The sequence below is a fragment of the Thunnus thynnus genome, chromosome 23 (assembly GCF_963924715.1).
Source record: "Thunnus thynnus chromosome 23, fThuThy2.1, whole genome shotgun sequence".
Classification (NCBI taxonomy): domain Eukaryota; kingdom Metazoa; phylum Chordata; class Actinopteri; order Scombriformes; family Scombridae; genus Thunnus; species Thunnus thynnus.
This window is the reverse complement of record NC_089539.1, coordinates 17391691-17414681: the sequence shown is the minus strand read 5'-3', so window position 1 is coordinate 17414681 and position 22991 is coordinate 17391691. Positions and strand designations below refer to the sequence as shown.

Sequence of the window (22991 nt, the reverse complement as noted above, 5' to 3'; positions counted from 1 at the left end):
TTGAGTGATCGTTGCGGTTCATCAAAGCATTGTTTGAGCATTAGCCACTTCTTACTTCTTCACAATTGTCAAAGCAAGTAAAAAAAGGAATAGTTTGATATTTTGGGTTCCGCGCCTGTTGGCATTCTCGCGGAGAGTGAGATGAGAAGATCGATACCTACTTTCATACCTGTCTGTTCAGTCGGATGCAGGAGCCAAGAGATTGTTAGCCTTGTTTAGCATAAAGACTGGAAGCAGTGGGGGAACGGCTAGCCTGGCTTACTACGTGCTCAGACAGAACAGGAAGCAAATTTTAGATGTAGTGCAATTACGCACAAAGTCAATAAAAAGATGCACTTAGATGCAAATTTGCCCGGGGCAGCATGAATTGACACATCTGAGTTTCAACTTAAGTGAAAAATTCACACATATCCTGGGGCTTTATGAATCTGTTTCAGTCTCTGGTGAGTTCTGAGTTCAGTCAGAGGCTGAACCGAGCACAAATACACAGGCACACTTACAGATAACTTACAGCTAATGTATAGTTTGGCTGTTAAACATAAACATAAACAGTCCAGCTGAAAAGAGCTGTTTGCTGAGCCCGGTGAGAGTGAACCAAAACAGTAAGGTTGCAGGCCGGAAAACCAAAACAATGAGCTAAAAGGTGCTAAAATGCTTGGTAGAGATGAGTCGCCTAATTCTGTGTGGGTTCCTCACTATGAGTGATCCCTTTCACACTACACTTAGTTCCATCCATGCATGTTTTTCAGTCATGTGTCTATGGGGATTCACCCTCAGGGTACAATCAATATCTGTACAAAATTTCAGAGCAATCCATCTATTAGCTGTGGAAATATTTCACTGTATAAGTGACAACTTTGACCTTTTGATGGCACCGCAGTAGATGAAACATGCATTTGAATTATACTCGTACCTGCCTACAATTATCTCCAGAAATAAGGATCTCCTCCCACCTCTCTGCGCGGTTGTTGTGTGTTTCACTGTCTATTAAAGTCTTGTTTACCTGCGCGGTCCTGCAGCAGCAGATGTGTGATCCTGCGGTCTGACCGGTTTAAAAATGGGATGCGGCAGTCCTGCTGACAGGCCTATTACACCCTCAGAGGGGAAAAAAAGGGGAAGACTCGCGTGCGATGAGGAGACACAGCTGTCCAGCACACGAGCACTCAGCTTCCTCAGCCGTGTCAAAAAATCTTTACCATAAAATTTACAAAAGAATCCGTAAAACACTTTAGGGATTCTCAGTAGCAGTTGTCGTCAATTCATCACAGGACAGTTGCATGGCAGGTTGGTTGCCATGGTGAAACACACACTCATGTGCAGATGAGTACAAATGACTTTATAGTATATTTATCTCACGTGAGGTCAGTCGCTCATTGTTTAGAAATTTGGAGAACTGAGTGCGAGAGATAGAAACATGGAGAGGTTTCTACGTAAACCAAAGCCTTGTGTCAGACCATATATAGCCATGGCTCCTTGCTATAACCCTGATGCTGTATACACACACACATACACACACATAAACACACCACCTTCACCGGATAGATGCTCCGCGGCACAGCAGAGCTTTAGTCATCGCAGATGTGGTTTAAAATGTTTGTAAGTTTAACACAGACACTGAACAGCAATGTAAATGTTTGGTTTACAACCAAGCTGAGCTGTTTTCTTTGTTTCTTCATAGCGCCTCTGAGAGCTGTACCGAATTAAACACTTGTCTTTCAACACCTTTCCTGCTTTTCATCATCCCGACTACCCCACTGATATCGTTTTATCATGATTTCCACCGCACCTGCATGGTTAATTTCCTCACGGCAGAGTGGATAATGAAGATGGACTTAGTGCGGCTGTAACTAACCTAATGAGTTGCCAGATGATATTTAGCCTGAAGTGACTCGCAAAATCACTGCACTCCGTGTTTGGTAGTTTTGAAGCAAATAAGCCTGCCGTTAAATGCATTCGCCGAGTCGGATTGACCTCAGACCTAGCAGTAAATTATCATGAACAGAGCAAACATTTAATACGGTTTGTGGATGCCTGGCCTCACACATTTCTTTTTTCTGAAATATTCAGAAGGAGCTTTTGACAAGGGAAATGAAATAAAGAGGGCAGGTCGTGATGAAGGTTACCGGTTCAAAACCTCAGACTGCTTGCTTTCATGATTCTGTTCATTCCTCATCAGATGAGAAATAGCTGCCTCTTGCACTAGATCTGCAATGATTAGAAAATAAATCAGCATTTTTTTGTCTGATGTGACAGTAAACTGAGTATCTCTGGGGATTAAACTGAAGTAATTCAACAAAACAAGCAATTTGAGGACATCATCTCTGAGAAATTATGATGGGAATTTGTTTTCGCTATTAAATGACAACCAGTTGTTTGAATAATTGAGAAGATAATCGGTAGATTAATCAGTAAAGACCTACTTTGCTGCTCCCTGCTGTTTACTGATGTGAGTAAATGCTGGGCTGCAAGTAGAAAGTTTCTTTTTTTGAATAGTTTAATCAGTTGTTTAGTTTATAAAATATCAGAAAATTGTGAAAAATGCCCATCACAATTTCTAAGAGCTCACGGTCATGTCTTCAGATGGCTTGTTTGGTCCAACCATCAGTCTCAAGACCCAAAATGTTCAGTTATGAAGGTGAGTGAAAAACATCAAATCCTCAAATTTGAGAGCCTGGAACCTGTGAATTTTCAGTCATACACTTTGCTCCAGATTGAAATATCTCAACAAGTATTGGACATTTACCATCTACCAGATTGGATTGCTATAAAATCTTGTACAGACATTCATAGTTCCCGATGGAAGAATCTTGATGACTTTGGTGCTCCCCTGACTTTTTACTGGAGAGCCACAATGAGGTTGACATTTGTGGTTTTGAGTGAAACGTCTTACTAACTATCGGATGGGTTGCCATGAAGTTTGGTCAGTCGTGGTCCCATCAGGATAATCGGTTGACTGTGTCTATTAATCGGCTCATTATTTCAGTGTGAATCTCAAGTTATGTGTCCAATTTAGTCGTGTTTTATTTCCCGCTATCCAGGGTCGAGACGGTAGGTCTGAAGAACTTTAGTAGAGTTCTCCTCATTTGATCTATAGTATAAATGCATCAACTGTCTCAGGCCACTCTATGGATTAGTTACCCCATTTAGATAGAGATCCAGAGCCGACGTTTCCCCATCCTTAATGCTACAGATCTGGGCTGAATCAATGCTCGGCCAGATGGATTTGTGGCTCACTGTTGTTAAGTGGAGATCTAAGGCTTTCTGTCACTTGCTTACTGTGAGGAGAATTGCCTTTAGGAAGACACACACTCCACCGCACAATCCAGTTCATACACACACTTACGGATTGTTTGTAGCTCTCCAGATTGTGACTGATTGGAAAGGCTGCAGTGTAAATCAATAGCGGCAGCGGTGATGCAGACTGCGGCCATTTCTTCACCTCCGCTTCTCGCCGTTTGATTAAAGAGAGAGGAGGAAATGTCATCCGTCTCCCTTGCTCGCTATCTCTCTGTCTTCTCTTTCTCTGTCTGTCTTTCATTGTGTCCACCAGGTTTCTGTACGTCTTGGTCTGTTTCTTAACCTGCAGGCTTGTTTTTTCTTTTTCTTAATGTCTTTATGTCTTCTCATAATATCTGTTAGGGTTGAATGATTTGGCGAATGATTTGACATATGCAATTGTGATGTAATTTGCAATTATTTTGCTGTAAGTAACAAATTTATGTCACTTATGTGTACTGTAAGTCACCATAGCTACAGAAATAATAGCCAACTTATCTCACGTTAGTAAAATATTAAATTAGTTGTACACTTGACATTGTCGGTGGTTTTCTGAAATAATCATGACATTAAAAAATGGCATTATGTTTATTGATGACAGATACATTTGTCCACTTATGGTGATAATAAACTGCTGGTTAGAGACATTTTAATGTGTAAAAGTACCATAACTGTCTTGAATCCTGCAGACCTTCATTCAGAGCTTTAAAAACGGATTTGATGAGGTTAACTGGGAGATTCTGAGAACAGTTTGATATTTATCATTGTCATTTATAGCTGTCAACTACTAAACCACTTCCTGTACGTGGCGCGATCAGCAAGACAATTTATTTTAAGAAAGACTCACTACACAGTCTTTTCTCTCTGTTTTTAGCTATTGGAGTTATACAGAGTTGTGTTTAGAGCATTTTAACCAAACAGCAGCACTGAGTTTTGTTTTGTACTCACAGAATTACTGTTAATTAGCTACAGCTGATGGTTTTCCAACTACAACTTGTATAGCAACACTTCAGAATGACAGATATACAGCATAAACTTTTACATAAGCAGATGTTTCAGCCAAAACATGTGCAGTCTGATCAGTATATCAGGAAGTCTGTTATTTAAGTTATAATTTACATGCTGGTTCTTGCAAATTGGACTCCAAAACTGCTAAATCAAATTGATATAAATACAATAACTAACTAATAAAGTAACAAACTCTGGAAATACAGTAAGATGTCCTCATGCTGACTTGCTTTGATGGCAGTTTTTGTGCAATTGGAAGAAAGAAACTCAGCGTTAGGTATTATTCAGAAGAGGGTGCTTATATCCTGCCTCCTTTTATAGCGTCTAATCTAAAGTCAACTTCTGAAAACGGTTTGAAATTAAGCCTGAAGGACTCTCGGGTCTCCGTCGTCCAGCTAAACCCCTGTAAAAAAAAATAATACCGGAAAGGTCACAGGGGTGTTTTTCCATATAAAATCGCTGCAAACCTCGGTGCCGCTTGTGGGAAAAAGATGCCGGTTCAATGTGCATTCAGTGTTCAGATGGCCCGGTGCAGAATGTGGAGAGTCAGCTCAGGACAGAGGAGGGATGTTTCCATCTCTATTTAAGGTGATGGGCTGAGAGAGAAACTTGCCAGATTGTTTAAGAGATGGAAATAGACAGACTGCTCTGTTGAAGCTGTGTTTGTTTAAGTGGAACGTATATATTCAGCTATCTTCAGACGGTTGTATCATCTGGATGTCAAACCCTCTAAATGTATATCTTTAAAAAGTTTCTCTCTCTCTGACGTGCTGCATGAGAAGAATTTAGTCATATTACAGTAGAAATGTTGTCTCTTCCTTTCCTTGCTATTTCTCTCTCTTCTCTCTTCCTTCCTCTGACCCACCCTGCACTCTCTCATCTTCAAGTGACATGTCAGTTAATGATAAAGGTCAGAGGTCAGGGACATCTTGGTTCTCTAAGTACAGTTTTTTCCCACAGAGGAAGCAGAGATTGATTTGTGGTGTGGTTTCCTCTGAATTCTGAAAAATAACATTTTATTATATTGTATTGCCTTGTCGTATCTGTTCAGGGTGCTTCATTTCCAGTAAAAGCCCCAGTAAAGTGTGTATTTTGGTGTGTGGGTATTTCACAGTTAGTTAATAAATGAGTCTGAAACAAATGCAGACATTAGTCTTTACTTCTACTCGGCCATCTGTGGAGGGAAAACCAGCCTAATTAGTGCAGCCCGATCACACTGACCTGGATCCAGATCCAACAGCGGCCCCAACATCCTGTCCCATATCTATGTAGATGTACATACACTAAAAATTTTACATTAAAAATACACTATCTGATTTTTTTTTTTTTTTTAAATTTAACGTCACTGACCTCATGTGTAGCCTCTCACAGTCTCCCACTGTGTAACAAACCCTCAGGACAACCAAATGATCAATGATCAAACCTCATCAATAGACTCACTGAATCCGGGGGGGGAGTTGTGCAGTTATCGATTACGTGTGTCTTGTTTTAATTATTGGTGAGTGCGTATGAAAAGAGTGGGGTCAGCCTCGCTGTCACTATGCTAGCATGTGTGTGTGTTTGACCCACTGCCCCCTAACAGCAAACCTCCATGTTGTGTTGTGGACCAGAGGTCAGTTTGACCTGAAGATAAATTACTTCCTGTGATGGCAGCGTTGGCCTCTTGACCTATTGAATGTGTCAGTTGATGTTTGCTCCTCTGAGGGCATTTGTCAATGACTGACTGGCCTGCCTGCATATTCATTCATATGCACATAAATACGCTCTGAATATGTATTTATACAGCGAGCAGCTTCTCTGCATATTTAAGGATTTTATGCTCCGTTCCTTCCACTGAACATACATTTCAGCCACACAACACATTATGCATCATTTTGTACTATATGTACTGCACTAGTATCAATTACTCCAAAAAAAATGCAGCAGGCGTTGTTGCGGTACGTGCTAATAAATATTTATCAGGTTTATGTTTATTGACAACACTTCGATATATTTTAAAACGCAACATATCAGATTTTGTCAGGGATGGAACGATTAAGTCCTTGACTCATTTCCACCATTGCTCCTGATGTTTTTACAGACTTTCAACCATACAGGAAGATGTAGACAGGAGTTCATCGTCTGACATGAAGAAATATTACAAAACAAGCACCATTCTTAGACAACTGAATCCAAAGAGCAAATGTTTTTAGGGATGTAAAAAAGACAAAAAGGCAACACAGATTCACACAACATCACATCATAAGAGACAACAGTTGTGTGACGCAGTGTGATAAACAATGAATAATAATGTATCTTTTGTTTTTCAGGGACAAAAAAACACTCCCGTTTGACATCATGTGTTGACTCTTGCTGTAACATATTGTGGAAACGGTGCAATATCGAGGTCCTCTGGTGTATTTAACACAAAATTTACTACAGTAATTTTGGTGTTTAATGTTTGTTTCTTCTGTTTTGTTGCCTCGCTTTTTCTGCTGTAAAACAGAAATGTTGCAGCACCCCGAGGCCCATCCTGAAAAGAGAGATACAACATCTTCAGTTAAATTAAATTTGAACAAACTGTGTATTTTGGTGTTTAACCGTCTTCACAAGGACACCTGGCTTTAGTTTGGGTCAGACCTCCGGCTCTTACATCTGCTTGATTCACACAATCAGCCACAATCTTAGAAAATGATGTAGCCTTTCCAGCTATAGTTCTTCATTTTAAAATTTCATCATATCCTCTCGATGTGGTCTTAAACTGAGAATTTAAGTTGTATTTTGAGGGTTGTTAACTAGAACAAACACCCACTTAGGGAGAGACATCCAGCAAAGGAAGATTTATTTATGTTTTCCAGCAGCTATAGACCTAATTTGCTAGTTGGGTAGATTCCCATGCCGACGGGATACTACAGCGTATTCAAACGAACAAAATTGCCAACAAGTATTTTTGTAGAGGGCAGCTGTTTGCTAAATATGCAAAACAAACATATGAGGCAATTTTACAAGAATGAGTTCAGCAAATTAGAGATTCGGCAGAAGATGATAGGGTGAGATCAGAGACAGAAGTGCCCCATCCTGCAGTTCTGACGTCTCATATTTACTGATAGATTGTGTTGTGTGTGTGTTTACAAGACTGAAAAAGGAGGATTTGTTGTTCATCAATGTATTCAAGTATGTCTGTCCTCTGTAAATCTTCACCAACGCAGTAAGAGACCGTTTAATTTGACACACTGGGAGTTCTGTCACAGCCATATCAGTAATACTATGGATGAACTTGTCACTATAATGAGTGTAGAAATGAAGCTGTAGAGTGACAGATCTCTGCTCCCTGTGACAGCGGCGCAGGATTGCCTGTTGAATTGTGTAGGTGTGAATGGGATTTTCCTCATGATGTCGTGGGAATATGAGGTGAAATGAGATGTGCTGTTATATTGGAGGTTACATCATAACCTGGGGGAATCTCCCGGCTGTATGATGTGTTTGTGGTGTAAAGCTGATATACTCTGTGTAGGTCTGTTTATACAAGGACCCGACTGAGATATTGACAGGGCCGATATTATTGGTACTGATGTTGGATTATCGCGGATACAGATGGGTGACAAATTAAAAGAAAAACCTTATAGGCCTACGTGGAGTTTCGGACCACTAGTGGTGCTACCGCGTCTCCATTTTGTTTGAACACGAGGACACACACTCACAAGCATGTTTGCGCACGTACAGATGTACAGATTCATACACATCCTGCCAACGGTTTCACACTATTCCACTGATTTACAGGCGTCAACATGCCAAGAAGCAATATGCTACCAAGTAAACATATATTAGAGGTGCAATTGATTTAATTTTAGATTAATCTGTCGATTTTTTTCCCCTGATATAATCGAGTAGTTGTTTGGTCTATAAAAAAGTCAGAAAATAGTGAAAAATGTGGATCACTGTTTCCCCAAGACCATGATACAACCTGAAACGTCCTGTTTTGTCCCGACCGACAGGCCACAGATTAAAGAAACCAGAATATTTTCACGTCTAAGAACCAGACAAACACTCAAAACAAATATCAATATAGTTGGCAATTAATTTCCTGTCTATCAACTAATCTATTAATCGACTAATCATTGCAGCTAAAAATAAAATACATTCAGCAAGGCCTGCACCTAATGACTATTTTGATTATTGATTAATCTGTCAAATATAACATTGACTAATTGATGAATCATTTGGTCCATAAAATATCAGAAAACAATGAAAAATTAAGATTTTCTTTAACATCAAATTTTAGGAATCTCCGCCAAAATTCTTGTGTTACTGAGCGGCAAGTTAAGAACTTTGAAAACTTTCATAAACTTATCATAATTTTAGTAACATTGGTGGTATTGGCCTCAAAAAATCCATTATCTGTCAGGCTGCAGTTCATACCATGTCAGTATAAGCACATGGAGGAATGTGTACATGTATGTGTGTGCATGTGCGTGAGCCTAAGGCACATTTTAAGCATGAGCACCCTTTGAAGTGGCTGGTTTGTCATATAAGAGCATCACAACTCAGTTGCCTCTGTAGTCTTCTTTGAAGTAGTCGCCCTCTTTCTGCTCTCTCTCTCCCTCTCTCTGTATTTGCAGGGCGTTCACGTCCACTACACTTCTATCTCGTGAAACATATGCATCATATTGTTTGCAGAATATATAGATGTACCAAAGAAGCAACTGCAGATACAAGAAAGAGGGAAAAGGTGAGAGACACAGAGAGAGAGAGAGAGAGAAAGAGGGGGAGTGAGGTGCCTGATTCTCACTTCTCTCTGCAGAAATGTAATTGGTCTTTTGAGAGTTTCCACACACCTTGCACTATAATTGTCTCTCTGGTTGAACTGATCCCACCTGTGACACCACACAAACACACACACACACACACAAGCACAGACAGAGTTACATACACCTTATCCATATCCGCACACCTGCTCGAGACATTAGAGTGTAAAGCAGAATATTCATGCCCTGAAGCATCATGGGGGATGTGCTGTCTCCGTGGGAGTCAAGGTTTAAACATCAAAGGCCAGCTCCTGAGAAATGTGCAAAAGGGTGCGAATGTGTGTTTCCGTCATCTTATAGGTCGTATCAGTTAGTGAGCTCTTGAAATACTGCTCTTAATCAGTAAGTATCTCTTCTGCTTCATGCTCAAAACAGGATATGAAGCGAGCCCACTTCCTGTCTGGCGTTATCTGCTCTGATAGAAAACACACCTCATATTGGTTCCCCTTTTCGATTTCTCTTGAACTTAGAGTTGTCGAGTCGCCTGTTTCTCTTTGACTTTCATTTTATTAGGTGGCACTGTGTGGCGAAGGTAGGGGGGGGGAGTCCCGTCACACACACACACAAAAGAAGTTTCCTGCTAAAAAGAAACTACAAAGGTTTCCCCAACTCCTTAATTTCTCGTCCTTTGAAGACAATGCTCCGCTTTGATGTAGCCTGAACTTTGCTGCAACATGATGCCAGCTTTAATATCCGTGGTGAAGCGGCAAATGAAGGCGTTCATTCCGAAATGCGCAATGAAACGTTTGCATCCGAAATGAGAAATTTTTCACTACTTGAAAGACATTTACAGGCCCTCTTTTGAAATTACTGATAAAAAAAAAATACACACTTCTAAAGAGTTTGGGAGTAATTTTAGCTCTTGTTTGATGAGCAACAACACTTTAAATCCTGCTTTTCATTATTCAGTTACTTCAGGTGATGTTTTGTACCAAATGGAATACATAGCACTTAAAAGTCTGGTCATGGATCTTAACTTCAGCTCGTTTAGCTTCAATGAAAATGCTAATAAAATTTCTGTGTGAAGATTTGGAGAAGTTATACTTCTCATCATGTCTTCAATTGACCCTCTGAGTATCAAAAGTCTCAGCCTTAGTATAATTTTAGTTTAACTGATTCTTTATTGCGAAGTATACTTCCCTTTATTCTACATTCAACTAAAACAGGTTGTTCTTTTTTTGGTTTTCTATTATATCATGTCAGTGTAGTCCTCAGTGTGCAGTGCTGTTGTAAACTGTCAGACTGTAACTGAAGGAGGGTTCAAACAGAGGGCAGCGTTGCTCTGCATGCTGGGAGGCCTTTCATGACGTTTGACCCCTTTACCTTTCAGCGCTTTAATAAAAAAAAAAAAAAAAAAAAAAGAGTTGAACCTCAGCGAGTCTGAGACAGAGGGGAGAGAAAGTAGCTTTTGAGGAAAGAGATTGAGACACACTGACACACAAAAACACTTGACTGTTGTGTAATGTCAAGGAAAAGGCAAAGGGCTTTCCTGTGCATTGCTGCAACTCCTGAGGTTAATTGGTAAAGACGTCATCTGCATATTTAATCCACCAAGAGGCCGCATTCCTACAGCAGCAACTCTCATCCATTATCTAATCTCAAGTTCCCCACTAATTCTATTTAAACTCTGCTGGCTGGCTTTATGCTTGCACTGAAAGCACAGAAAACAATAGAGAACCGATATGGCACCGAACTGAGTTTGGGAACATGGCAGAGCAGAGCAGAACAGCTGCGATAAGAAATCGGGTCTTGTTAGGAAGTGATTCACTCAGTTAAAGTTGGTTGTTTTCCAATATGCTGTGTTTGTTTTTAAGAAAAGGCACAGTCCATGTGTTTTGGTACTTTGTGGCAGTTTGTGGCTGCAGTGGACACAGTAAATTTACTGGTCACAGACTGTTTTACTGTGCAACAGTCAATATAAATGTCATATCTGGTACAACAGAGTCAGTATATAGGTCTCTACAGGAATACTAAAGGAGTATTGTGAGAATATAAAGGTGTTGTAGGAAAGAGAAATACCAGTAAGCCTCACTGTAAGCCTCTCTTCCAATACTCTAGTAATATGATGTTTTTCTTTCAGCCCAGCTTCTCCTCATTTGTATTTTTTGAAATGTGGATGTTGATGAAACTTATTGCAGTTCATGAGGAAGTAGTCCTGCAAACATTTTACAGTTTTACATATGTTAATAAGACAGCCTGCGTCAAAATGGAACATCTATGTAAATACGCTGTAGCTTTTAAACAGAGATGATACCGTAGTTATCTGTATACAAAATTATATGATTTAAAGATACAGTAATTGACCTTTTGGCCACTTGGTCGCAGAAATATTCCAAAACAAGTTAACAGACTTACTAACTGACATAGCATCAGCGCATTAAGTGGCTGTTAAGTGGCATTAACTATTTCTATTTCTATTTACAAATCTATCACATAAAGGGAAACATTAGCATTCATTCATGTTTCTTGCCACCTGACAAATATAAGTCCAATGTTCGCTCTCCTTCAAGCTCTGTTTTAGTCTCCGCCAACTCATGAGAAAAATATCTGGCTCTTTAGCAGTTAGCTGCTAATGCTAGATGTTTGACATCACTAGCTAGTCACTAAATTTGTCTGTCTGCAGTTTGGTGCTCAGCAGGTAGGCTACAGTGGTTTTATCTGAACTATTTTGGCTGAGAGGGCTTGAAGCCTTAAGTTGCTGCTTATGGTCGGCACCATCTTTTCCATTTGGAGCAAGAGAGTCAAAGCTAAGACTTCAAATCTTATCACAGGCAATAATTTCCAAAATAGAAGGCCCGAATTTAACAATTGAGACCATAATGCCTCATAGAAATACATTGTTGACTTTTGAGAGAAGTTGACTCTTTTTGAATGGAATTCAATTGGAGCCACCATCTAGTGGCCGTCGGTGTTGTTGCACTTTAAAGTACTTCTGCATTGGCTTCTGCGTAAAACCATGGTAGTTGCTGCTTGGGTTGGAACTGGCACTCATGAGAGATGTGAGTCTGAACCATATATATATATATATATATATATATATAGTAAGAGTGCTGTAAACCAAAAAAATGACCTAAATAAGGCATTTCCGGTGGCCCCCTTTAAATGTAGTCATTTAATTCATTGTTCAACTAACATGAACGATATTGACCAGTGGAGCTTGAGTTTAAAATATCTTTCCTGTGTAAACATTTTACAAATCTTTTGTTAAAATCTTATCAAACCTTGCTTTGTTTAATCCACTCCAGCAACCATCCACAAAATGCTTTCTGTGTGTTAAAGCACCCACTAGCGACACCCACTGCTGGTGTCACTCCAGACACTTACGTAACACTGTGCTCCACGACATGGGGAGGTGTCGTGGAGCGCAGAAAGAAAACACAACACCCTGTACAGCTCTGGCTCACGCACAAGGTTTACACATTCCCTCACAAAGTGGCCACATATTTGTTTACAAGTGCAGCTTTTTATGGAGGTGATGTATGACTGCTATGTTTGTGCATTAATACGGTGCGTTTGTGGGCGTGTGGGAGAGGTGGATTGTGTTTCGGGCCACGCAGAGCTCTGCTCACATGAAAGACTCTTTGTAAGGCAAGTTTTAATGAATCTTGTGCAGATTTGCTATTTGAAGGTAATGGCACAAGTGCATATGTGTGTGGGTGCGTATATGTATGTTTAGGTTCAAGGTTGGGTTTGTTAAGAGCTATCTGACATAGAAAACAGCTTAGGAGAGTGTACAGAACATCAGCTGTGTTTTCATCCAAGTGGTTTATGTGACTAATGAAGTATTGAAGAACTCTCAATGGTGGAAATATATATTATTGATAAAAAGAAAAAGCCACAGAAATGCATCTGTTGATTAAAGTTACTGGGTGCAGGACTGAATGTGGCTGATTGAAGTGACTGAAATGAAGTGAATCACATCAGAAAAAAAGAACCGTTGGAAAGAATATTTAACTGTTTTGTTGTAGCTGCAACAGAATCTAATCTCACTTTTTTCTACAGACGAAAGGACTGATTATTTGGAGATTTCTTGCATTTCAAGTTACTTTCTGTTACTATATGTGTGGATGTGCACACACCAGCTTCAGCTTCACCCTGGATGTCACTTAAACGTCAGACATCAGACATTTCTGGAAACACTTTCAATTTTTGTAGCGGATGTAGGGCTGCGACTAACGATTATTTTCATTATCGATTAATCTTACCATTATTTTTTCGAGGAATCGATTAGTAGTTTGGTCTGTAAAATGACAGAAAATGGTGAAAAATGTCAATGAATGTTACCCGAAGATGCCTAAAATGTCTTGTTTTGTCCCGACCAACAATCCACGATCCAAAGATATTTAGTTTACCATCATAGAAGACTAAAGAAACCAGAAAATATTCACATTTATCGAGCTGGAACCAGAGAATTTTCGCATTTTTTGTCTTAAAAATGACTCAAAACACTAAATCGATTATGAAAATAGTTGGCGATTAATTTCCTGTCGATTGACTAATTGATTAATCGGCTAATTGTTGCCGCTCTAAGTGAGTGTTTTTGTCTTTGCGAAAATCCGTTTGTTCGTGTAAGACCAGCAGTTTACTGAAACAGGTATCAATTATAATCCTCGTCGTATTTCTGCCTCCATCATCTTTTGGCTTCCTGCCGTCTGTTGTCTCTCTCCTCCCTCATCCTCTGTCAGTTTGCTCTTTTTAACAACCCATCCAACTGGTTCTATAGGTCAGCGCTGAAAGGGGTCAGCAGAGCAGTGCGATCGATACGGTCAAACACACACAAACACACACACACTCACACAGTGTGTAAATGTGACCCAATAGAAACAAGCTTGTGCTGTGTCTTTCTGTCTGCGGTCTCCTGCCCTCCGACCTGTGTGTGTGTGTGTGTGTGTGTTAAGGTCGATGTGTGTGGGTTTCTGGGACATTTTTTGGACCAGAGTTAGTTTTATTTCATCATTGAATTCAGAAAAATAAAAGGTTCTGTATCCTTTGCCGAAGCAGACTTGCTCTATTGATCTGTGTACACTGTGTTCTGTGTGTGTGTGCGCGCGCATCCGCCCTTTAATACCACATTTAACACAGGTTTAGTCGTGTGTTTTGTGCGCACGCACTCGCTGCGTGTTTCCACTGACCTTGATCATTGTGTGACGTCTGTCAAACCCAATGAATGTTCTGTTGCTTGTGTTTGTTTGCCTGCAGCTTCTTTCAAAAGGAAAAAATTCTCCATAAGACTCAGAAGCTATCAATGAAATGAAATTAAATGAACATTTGAAAGGAAGCATTGATATTTAGGTCTTCATTTCTCATGATAGCTCTATTAAAAAAAAATTATTAATCGGGGAGAGTCTTGGGTGTGACTTTAATGTTTTTTGGCAATTAAATACAGTCCGGCGCAGTTTTAGAGGCTAAAATAATAAAAAATGAAACAGAAAAAATGTAATAATGCATGTGAGAAACCGATGCTGTCTTGTCTACTTCATGCATCTCAGTAACAGATATTGTGACGCACAGATTTTCATTTTGAGACTCTGCTCTCCATGTCAGAAAGCCACTGTATGGGCTTGTCTTTATTAAAAAAAAAAGGTAATAAAGTCATTTCTAGAAGTTACTTGATTCAGCGCTGCAGCCCAGAGCTGCACAGACTGGAATTCAACTAATTAGTACTTCTCTCTGACGCGCTTGGAGGAGTTCATGTGAAAAAGAGAGGTCATATAATTATAGCCCTGGGAAAACCCTGGGCCGTCTGTGTATAACGGAGAGTGTGTGTGTGTGTGTGTGTTTGTGTGCATAGCTGGGTATCCTCATGAGATTCAGTTTTGTGTGGTTTTATTTGCATGCTCAGCCTTTTGAGAGTTGACCTCACTCACTTGCTTTATTTGCCAGTATGATGAAATAGGACTTAAACTCTTCTGGCTTTTGCTCCAAATAAGAAATTATAGTTCTCGCCTCGGGACCCAAAAAACATTAAATTAAAATTCCTTTGTGTTAAGAAACAACTGAAGAAACAAAAACCCGAGCCTCCACCAAAAGAAAAACAATGAAACAAACAACAAAGAGAGCTCCAAAATCCTCGTTACACAAGCTGTAAGCTCCTACTGCTACAGGAAACACCAATTAACAAATCAATTAACTCACAAGAGATATTTGTGTGTTTTCAGTAGATAAATCTAATAATTTAGCGGCAAACAAATCTCATTAAACAGCCTGAAGAGATAAATCCTCAAAACAAAACATCACAACCCCCCCCTTGACATGTCCACACTTGGCACCTTCCACCAGTGAGGTGAATCCTAATTGGTCAGGTGTGGTGTTGCAGTTCCTGGGTCTGAAACAGAGCAGGTGCAGTGGAGAGGAGAGGGAACAGATTCAAGCGAATTGATTAAATAAAGATGTTAAAATGTCCAAAATCTGTGTGACCTAATAAACAACAGTAAGATCAGCACGTGTTATTCAAGAAAGTGGCATGTAGAGTGTGTGAATCTCAGTTTGAAGATGAATTCTGATGTATTTCTGTTTCTCCTCAGCATGTGGAAGGGCCTGAACGTCAACTGCACAGACAGCTCAGGATACACACCTTTACACCACGCGTCGCTCAACGGACACAGGTAAGACTGCACATGAGTGTTCATGTATGTTTGTGGAGAGAAATGAATATAGATATTTTTTAACCGATCAGTCACTTAATCCAGGAGACAAATAAGCCAAAGATGACATCTTCAGATCACTTGTTTTGTCCGAATGGCAGTTAAAACACCAAAATAATATGCAACTAACAATTATTTACTCATCTGGTCAATAAAATGTCAGAAAATGGGGAAAAATGTCGATCACTGTTTCCCCAAAAACCCAAGATGCAACCTTAATTGTCTTGTTTTGTCCTGACCGACAGCCCACAACCCAAAGATATTCAGTTTCTTATCACAGAAGACTGAAGACACCAGAAAATATTCACATTTTAAGAAGCTGGAATGAGAGAATTTTGGGGGGTTTTTTGTCTTAAAAAATGACTCAAAACAATGAATGGATAATTAAAACAGACTATTAATTTTCTGTTGTTCAACTAATCATCGCAGCTCTAAAAATATCCAACCAGAAAATCAACAAATCCTGAATTTTAAGCTGCAAACATTTTGTATATTTGCAATCACTCATCAACAACGTTGCTGACACATTGTCTGCCCCACTCAACTAATTAATCTGTGGGAAGAAGTGGGGAAAAATTAGTCAAGAAGGTTAGTTTCTCCTTTGATTTTCTTTTTCATGTTGCTGCTGTTGATTGAAGACAAAATTGCACCTTTTCAGGAGGAAATAAATTGTCTACTGTATAAACTGGTGGGAATGCATTTCTGAGTGAATCTAATGATACTTAAGAGGGTCTCATTAGATCAAGGGTCAATGATTTAAGAAACCGTGTTAATTAAAGTTAATGACAGCCACTAAAATTGAATTTGATCGCATTAAAATAGTCTGGCTTGCTTCCAGGGCCTTTGACACATTAACTGTACTCTCCAGGACCACAAAAAAAGGTGATTGATAATAGTTTAAATCATAAAACTGCAAACAAAATATGTCTGCAAAGGAGTGAATGTGTGCGTGTTTTATGCGTCTGCATCAGACCTGAAGCTTAGCTCTCTTTCTTCACCTGGGCCTGCTGAGAAATCCGTTACACAGTGTGGATTAGCTGCAAACCCGACTGCTGTCCCAGTTTGGCGGAACTGAAGGATTAGTGCTGTGTTTTGGGGGCAATTATGTGGATTTCCTCCTTCAGATCAACTGGTGAGAAGAGGAGAGAGGAAAAATGCAGCCTCAAAGTGAAAATTAGGCCGCCAACAAAAAGCTGCAGAGGAGTGATTTAATGTTTAGGTGGGAAAGTAAGAAAAAAAAAAAAAAAAGAACCGGCAATTATAGACAGAAGAAACATGGCGACATGCAGCGTTGTATTCAGAGGTTTTCTTCTGTTTTTTAATTCAGGCTGCGTTTGAGATCATTTTAATTATGTGAAGCCTCATAAAAAGACCTTTGGTGATGCATGCAGGCTGAATCCAATCATCAAGAGCTTGAATATTTTCATATTTGACCCGGAGGTCCTCCCAGCGTGATTTTGCTGTATAACTGCCACTTAAACCTGAGTGACATATATAAAAATCTAATAAATTATTGAAATTAACAAAGCAGTTCATTAAGCATCTCGGTTGCCGCTTTCACCCCCGCTCCTGAGAGAGGTTCTGCCCTTCTCTCTCCTCAGTTTCTCTCCCCCCCCCCCCCTGACATTTTGAATGCAAATGAAAGCGCTTCACCTTTCCTCTTCAGAGTGAGGTGACAACTTCAGCTGGAGACTCGCGAATATAAAATAGTATTGCTGACATTACTCCTCAGCAGCAGCAGCAGCAGCGGCTAAATGGGTTTCCGGAACAAACTGCAGCTCTGTGATGTGTCACTTTATCTAGTTGTGTAATGGAGTTTACTTTATGAGGAGGAAACATGGAGATCTCCCTTGTAAAAAGAGGTTTTCGACCTCAGCAGGACTCACCTGGCTAAATAAAGTTTTCAAGGAGAATAAAAATAAATGTGATTACGTAGCTGTATGTTCGTGTGAAGGCTGCAAATCTTGCCATTCAGTGAAGCAAGAAAACACAAAAGTAGTCAGGACAGCAGCATGGAACAATGAAGCAGAACAGAAACATCCCTAAAAAAACAAACAAAGATTGTTTTTGAATATCAAACATGTCCAAGCGATCCAAGATTTGAAGGCAAGGCTTATGTTTTCAGACAAAATAGCTCTTTGTGTGAGCGCACACAGTAAAAACGAACACGGATTTAAATGCTGAATCCTGTGTTGTAATTGGGGCTATAGAGAAATAAAACGCTAAGTCGTAAATGACAGAAAAGCACTCTTGCACTCACCTCTAGTGGTTTAGAGTTTCCCTTTACGCAGCTGAGCTGATCACAGCAGGTACAACAAGATGTGAAGTCTGCAGTTCTTTTAAAGTGTCGACACCGTCTGAAAACAGCGCTGACTATGAGAAGAATTTATTTAACCGGTTAAAATATCACCAAGGTCACAGTTATGTTTTGTTATGTAGTCTGAATAAGCAATCCAGACAAATATTCAGTTAAAGTTATTATTTGTGCAAAATGCTGAGGAGTTGCATTAAACTCTCAAGGAAAATGTGACTATTTCATAATATGGATTTCAGGTTTTATCGCCCAGCTCTGCTTCCCTCCCTCCCTCCTCCCCTCTCCATCTGTCTATCTATTGATCTTAGTACTTATATTTCCGTGTCTTTCCGTCTCTCTCTGTGTGTGTCTCAGGGAGGTGGTACTAAAGCTGCTCCAGTTCGAGGCGTCCACGAACGTGGCTGATAGCAAGGGTTGCTTCCCGTTGCACCTGGCTGCCTGGCGGGGCGACGTGGACATCGTCCGCATCCTCATCCACCACGGACCCTCACACTGCCGCGTCAACCAACAGGTAAACCCCCGTCATCACCTCCTTGAAGATCTTCAAAAGGAGGAAACTTGTCAGAAATTCTGGATTTTATTAAAACGTCATAAAGTCTCTCCTCGGTCCAACGCCCATACACAAGGTCACAATCCTCATCCTGAAATGGGCTTTACTGATAAACAGTCTAGACATGCAAGGAAGCAGGCAGGCCGAAGGGTTAAAGAGGCTGTCCTTCAACTGGAGAACTCTACCCAAGTGTCCTTCGGCAAGATGGTAGACCTTGGCCTGTGATACACTGTGTTACAAATAAACATAACCAAAAGATGCTGTAAGAGGACGTATCATGCACATTTCTAGGTCTGTATTTTTATTCAGGGGCTCTATTGGAATATCTTATTATTTACAGTTCAACACGAAACAACCTTAACAACAAACTCTATGGCCATGTGCGGACAATCTGACATCAGCTTGATGGGGAAGTAGAGTTAACATCGCAAACAAAGTGGCTTTTGACTTGCAGGGAGCATTTTTACACACATAGTTTACACATCTTACATTATAACAGTATAAAACTGACAGAAAATCACAAAAATGAAGAAAAATTACAGGCTCCTTCTTTTGCAGTTTACTCCTCTTGACATACTAAAAAGCTGCCAGCTGTGACCTCTGTCTAATCTTCTGTAGGTCAAAAGAGTCGTCCTTCCCGCTACTGTGTTGCTATCTTCCAGACAAAACTCAATACGCACTATTGTCTCATAGTACATACACCTTTTCCTCTCTGAAGACACCTTATCAGCTGTTAAATGGTGAATTGTGGCTGAAAGAAACACCCTTCCTATTTCCTCTGACTGTGCCAGAACAGGAGAACTCTGCTCTCTTCTACTAAATTAAAGTTGAGACCTTCACTTGTATTTCTCGGGGCATGTAAACCAGCGCTGCCACAGGTTGACTCGTTATGGCTCCTGTCCAACAGAGCCGATCCCTTTTTTTTTACAGTTTTCTAGTGATCTCTCTCTGACAGCGGGGGTGAGCGTTTCAGCTCCGGGAGTATTCAGCATGCCACTGCTGTCATTCCTCATCAGCAAAAATGACCGTCTCTTCCTCTTTCTCTTTCTCTCTCTCTCTCTCTCTCTCTCTTTCTTTTTTTCTATCCATCTCTGCTTGCGGCATACAAATGATGTCATGGCTTGCTGATGTGCTACATTTCTAAAATGAGAATAAGGCACACAGGAAGTGGTGTTTAATCAAAAGTGTTGTTGGTTACAACTTTTTTTTCCCCCCCTACCCCTGATGGTGGTGTTGTAATGGACCCTCCAGGTTATTGGAGCGTTATTTACCCTGCCTAATAAGCACATTTTCCTCTGTCACCATTAGCCAAATCATTTCCCTCCGAGAGTTGTTAAAGCCTAATTGTTTGCCGTGATAAATGATGTCCCTTGCCCCTGAAATGAAGAGATTTGTCAGCAAGTGAGCACGGGTAATTTTCTTCCTTTTTTTTTTTTTTTTTTTTAACCCTTTCAATTATTTGTGGAGCTGAGTGAGCTGCTGTGCAGGAAGCGTGGACACACACACAGATGCTGATTGAGGAGAGTCTGTGCATAGATGCTGACTTCAAAGTGCAGTCAGTGTGTGTTTGTGTGTGTGTGCTCTTTGTTTTTTGAGAGAGAGACATTGGGGTTTGATTGAGATAAGTAAGGGTTAAAGTGAACAAGCTCTCCTGTTTTTAAACTTTTTCAGTTTGGATACATAATGATTTCCTACGTATCCTAGAATAACTTCCAGCATCCCGCAGTAAAAGAGCTTTTTCTTGACTATGTTGTCAGAGAGACTTGCGTAGCTGCATAAGGATCATTTTATAGTCGAGGGGAAAGTTAACAGCCAAGACGGACCGATGCTGTTGTGTCATTCCCAGTGGTGCAAATAAAAAACAGCATAGAGGATGTTTACCTTGCCAACATCTGCAAATTTACAAGCTGCGGCTTCTTCACAGTTTGGTCTTATTGAGTCACAGTTTTTCTTGTTCAGTGGATACAGCAGTGTTGAAGAGTTTGAGAGGATTTTAATCATTGAATGCACAATACGTCATTTCAGCCACTAGGGGGTCTCTCAATCAAAACAATAACAAAAGACAAGAGTGTGATGACTGTGTGAGGTAGCAACGGATCATGGGAGTTGTTGTCTTCATTGTTAAACAACCAGCTTCTTCAGGTTAGGATTACTTCAGTGTTCATTCTTCAGGATGTTTTAGCTGAATTATCCACAGACGTCTCTTCCTCTCCAGAACAAAAGGACCCAGTGATTAAAAGAGGTAAAAAACCACTGACTAAAGCAGTTTCACGTAAAAAATCAGTGTTTCTCTGACGCTGTTCAGCAGACACAGGACGTCCAGGGGGGCTGTTAGTCGAGCTGCTGCTAACAGCTTGTTTCTCTGATAACTTAAGATCCAGTCGTCCGATGACTAAAATCCTTCATCCGATTAAAACATATAGTTAAAAATGACCAAGATCTAAAAAGTTTATCATAAAAATGTGGCTTAAAACTGAATAAAAGTCCATTTATAACAGTTTCTGTCAAACAACCACAACGCCGATGTATTATCTTGTATGCGTATACTCTTTGGTAGACGCCATTGTAGTGGACAAACACAATGCCGACGTATGCATCTTGTGCACTATACTCTTTGGTAGAGGAGGTAGGACGCCGTTGACATGCAACCAAATGAAACAGGCTGTTACCTTGATTAAGATCACAGATTTCTCTGGGTTTGAAAATTGTTGGAAACATTTGGGATAATGTAATTACACAACTCAACAAAATATATAATATAGGTCTAGTTGTTTTTAGACATTTTAATATGGAATAGTTACATATTATAGCTTTAAGATTCATTCATTAATTAAACCTGTGAACAGTGGTATTTGTGCAATATACACTGATTAAGTAGAAAATGACTCTCTGGTATTCAAATCTTACAGAAATCACCTGGTTGGACTTGAGAGTTTTGTCCATGTTTGTTTGAATCTGTGAAACTGAAAGTGGAACGAAACCTTTAATGTTTGTACTCTTCATCTAATTACACTGAACTACACATTACTCGTCTCTATCTGCATCGCCACATACAGTATCTTGTTGATCAACAAGCAGCTGGAGACTACTGGTTTTATCTCCCCTGTTATCAACATTTTCCATCTCTTCCTTCTGCATAGTAAATATTGGTGAATGTGCTAAGTTGCATCATAGGGCTTCAACTAACAACTCTTTTCATTATTGATTAATCTGTTGGTTATTTTCTCAATTAGTCGTTTGGTCTATAAAATGTCAGAAAATGCTGGAAAAATGTTCATCACTGTTTCCCAAAGCCCAGGTGATGTCTTATTCTGTACCAACAAACAGTCCACAACCCAAAGATAATCTGTTTACTATCATAGAAGATATTGAAAATATTCACATTTGTGAAGTTGGAATCAGAGAATTTTGATTTTTCTTAAAGAAAAAAATGACTCAACGATTATTCAAATATCGAAATAACTGCCGATTTAATTTCTGTCGATCGACTAATCGTTGCAGCTCTTCTACATCAGCATACTTTGGCTTTCTGTCACACTGTTGCACACAGACACAGCAACACACAAGACATGGCCGCTCCACTGACACTCTTAAAGGTGCAGTGTTTATTTTTTTTCCCCCGAATGCTATTAAGATACATTTTTACTAAGCACACCATTTTACAGAATATTAGTAAAGTGCCAGATTAATTTTTTTGTGCCTCTTTAACTTTACAAGTACTGAATACTCCTTTTTTATATAGTAGTCTTTGCACTGATGGCATTGTCTTCTTGTTTACAGTGTCTACAGTTGTTCTCAGTTTGCAGGCATAAATCTGAGAACAAGATTTATGGAGTGTTTGTGTGTTTACGATGCAGTAGCTCCATATTTTCCCGCTGTCTGTCTTGTCTGCAGTAGAGAGCAGAGCCTGCATACATTAGTCAGGGTGATATACTGAGTCCCACGCACGCACACACCCATCATCGAGACTTAACAGCAGTTAGCCATTGGCTGCACATTACCCCGTTCTCAACGATATTACTCTGCCCGTGCACACCATTACTCGTGTCAGAGGTCGAGAGAGCGTGCGTCGCAGCTTGGTTTTATCGGGTGACTCTGGAGCGGGAACACTCTTTCTTTTAATATCTATTGTGTTGTATGAGACAGAGAGAGAGATTACAAGGTAAAGAAACACAACATTTGCGTTCACCTTTCGTACACAGGGTGACAAATAGCGACACGAGAGTGCGGAGCGGAGAGCAGGAGTTGGTTGTAATGAGTGTGAAAGGTCCTGAGAGCATAAAGAAAAAAAGGTAAGAGATTGATGGAAAGAGAGGTAATGGAAGGGTGTAGATAGGCCAGTTCCACGCTGCAGCCGGTAGAGGATTGTTCGAGGTTAGTGGATGTTATTAGTTGGCGGTAAACCAGTTCCAGCC

General features: G+C 40.0%; 1 protein-coding gene across 5 annotated transcripts in view; it reads left to right on the top strand.

Moving 5' to 3' along the window:
* The window catches only part of anks1b (ankyrin repeat and sterile alpha motif domain containing 1B), a 236551-nt gene that overhangs the window by 49992 nt on the left and 163568 nt on the right, over nucleotides 1-22991 (top strand). For 4 of the 5 annotated variants that reach the window (XM_067581321.1, XM_067581317.1, XM_067581316.1 and 1 more), the window contains exons 2-3: nucleotides 15593-15673; nucleotides 18381-18537. In XM_067581321.1, the coding sequence (XP_067437422.1) occupies nucleotides 15593-15673; nucleotides 18381-18537 (238 nt within the window). Of the gene's footprint in view, nucleotides 1-15392; nucleotides 15499-15592; nucleotides 15674-18380; nucleotides 18538-22991 lie in introns of those variants that run through there. The other variant, XM_067581319.1, reaches the window with a different exon arrangement.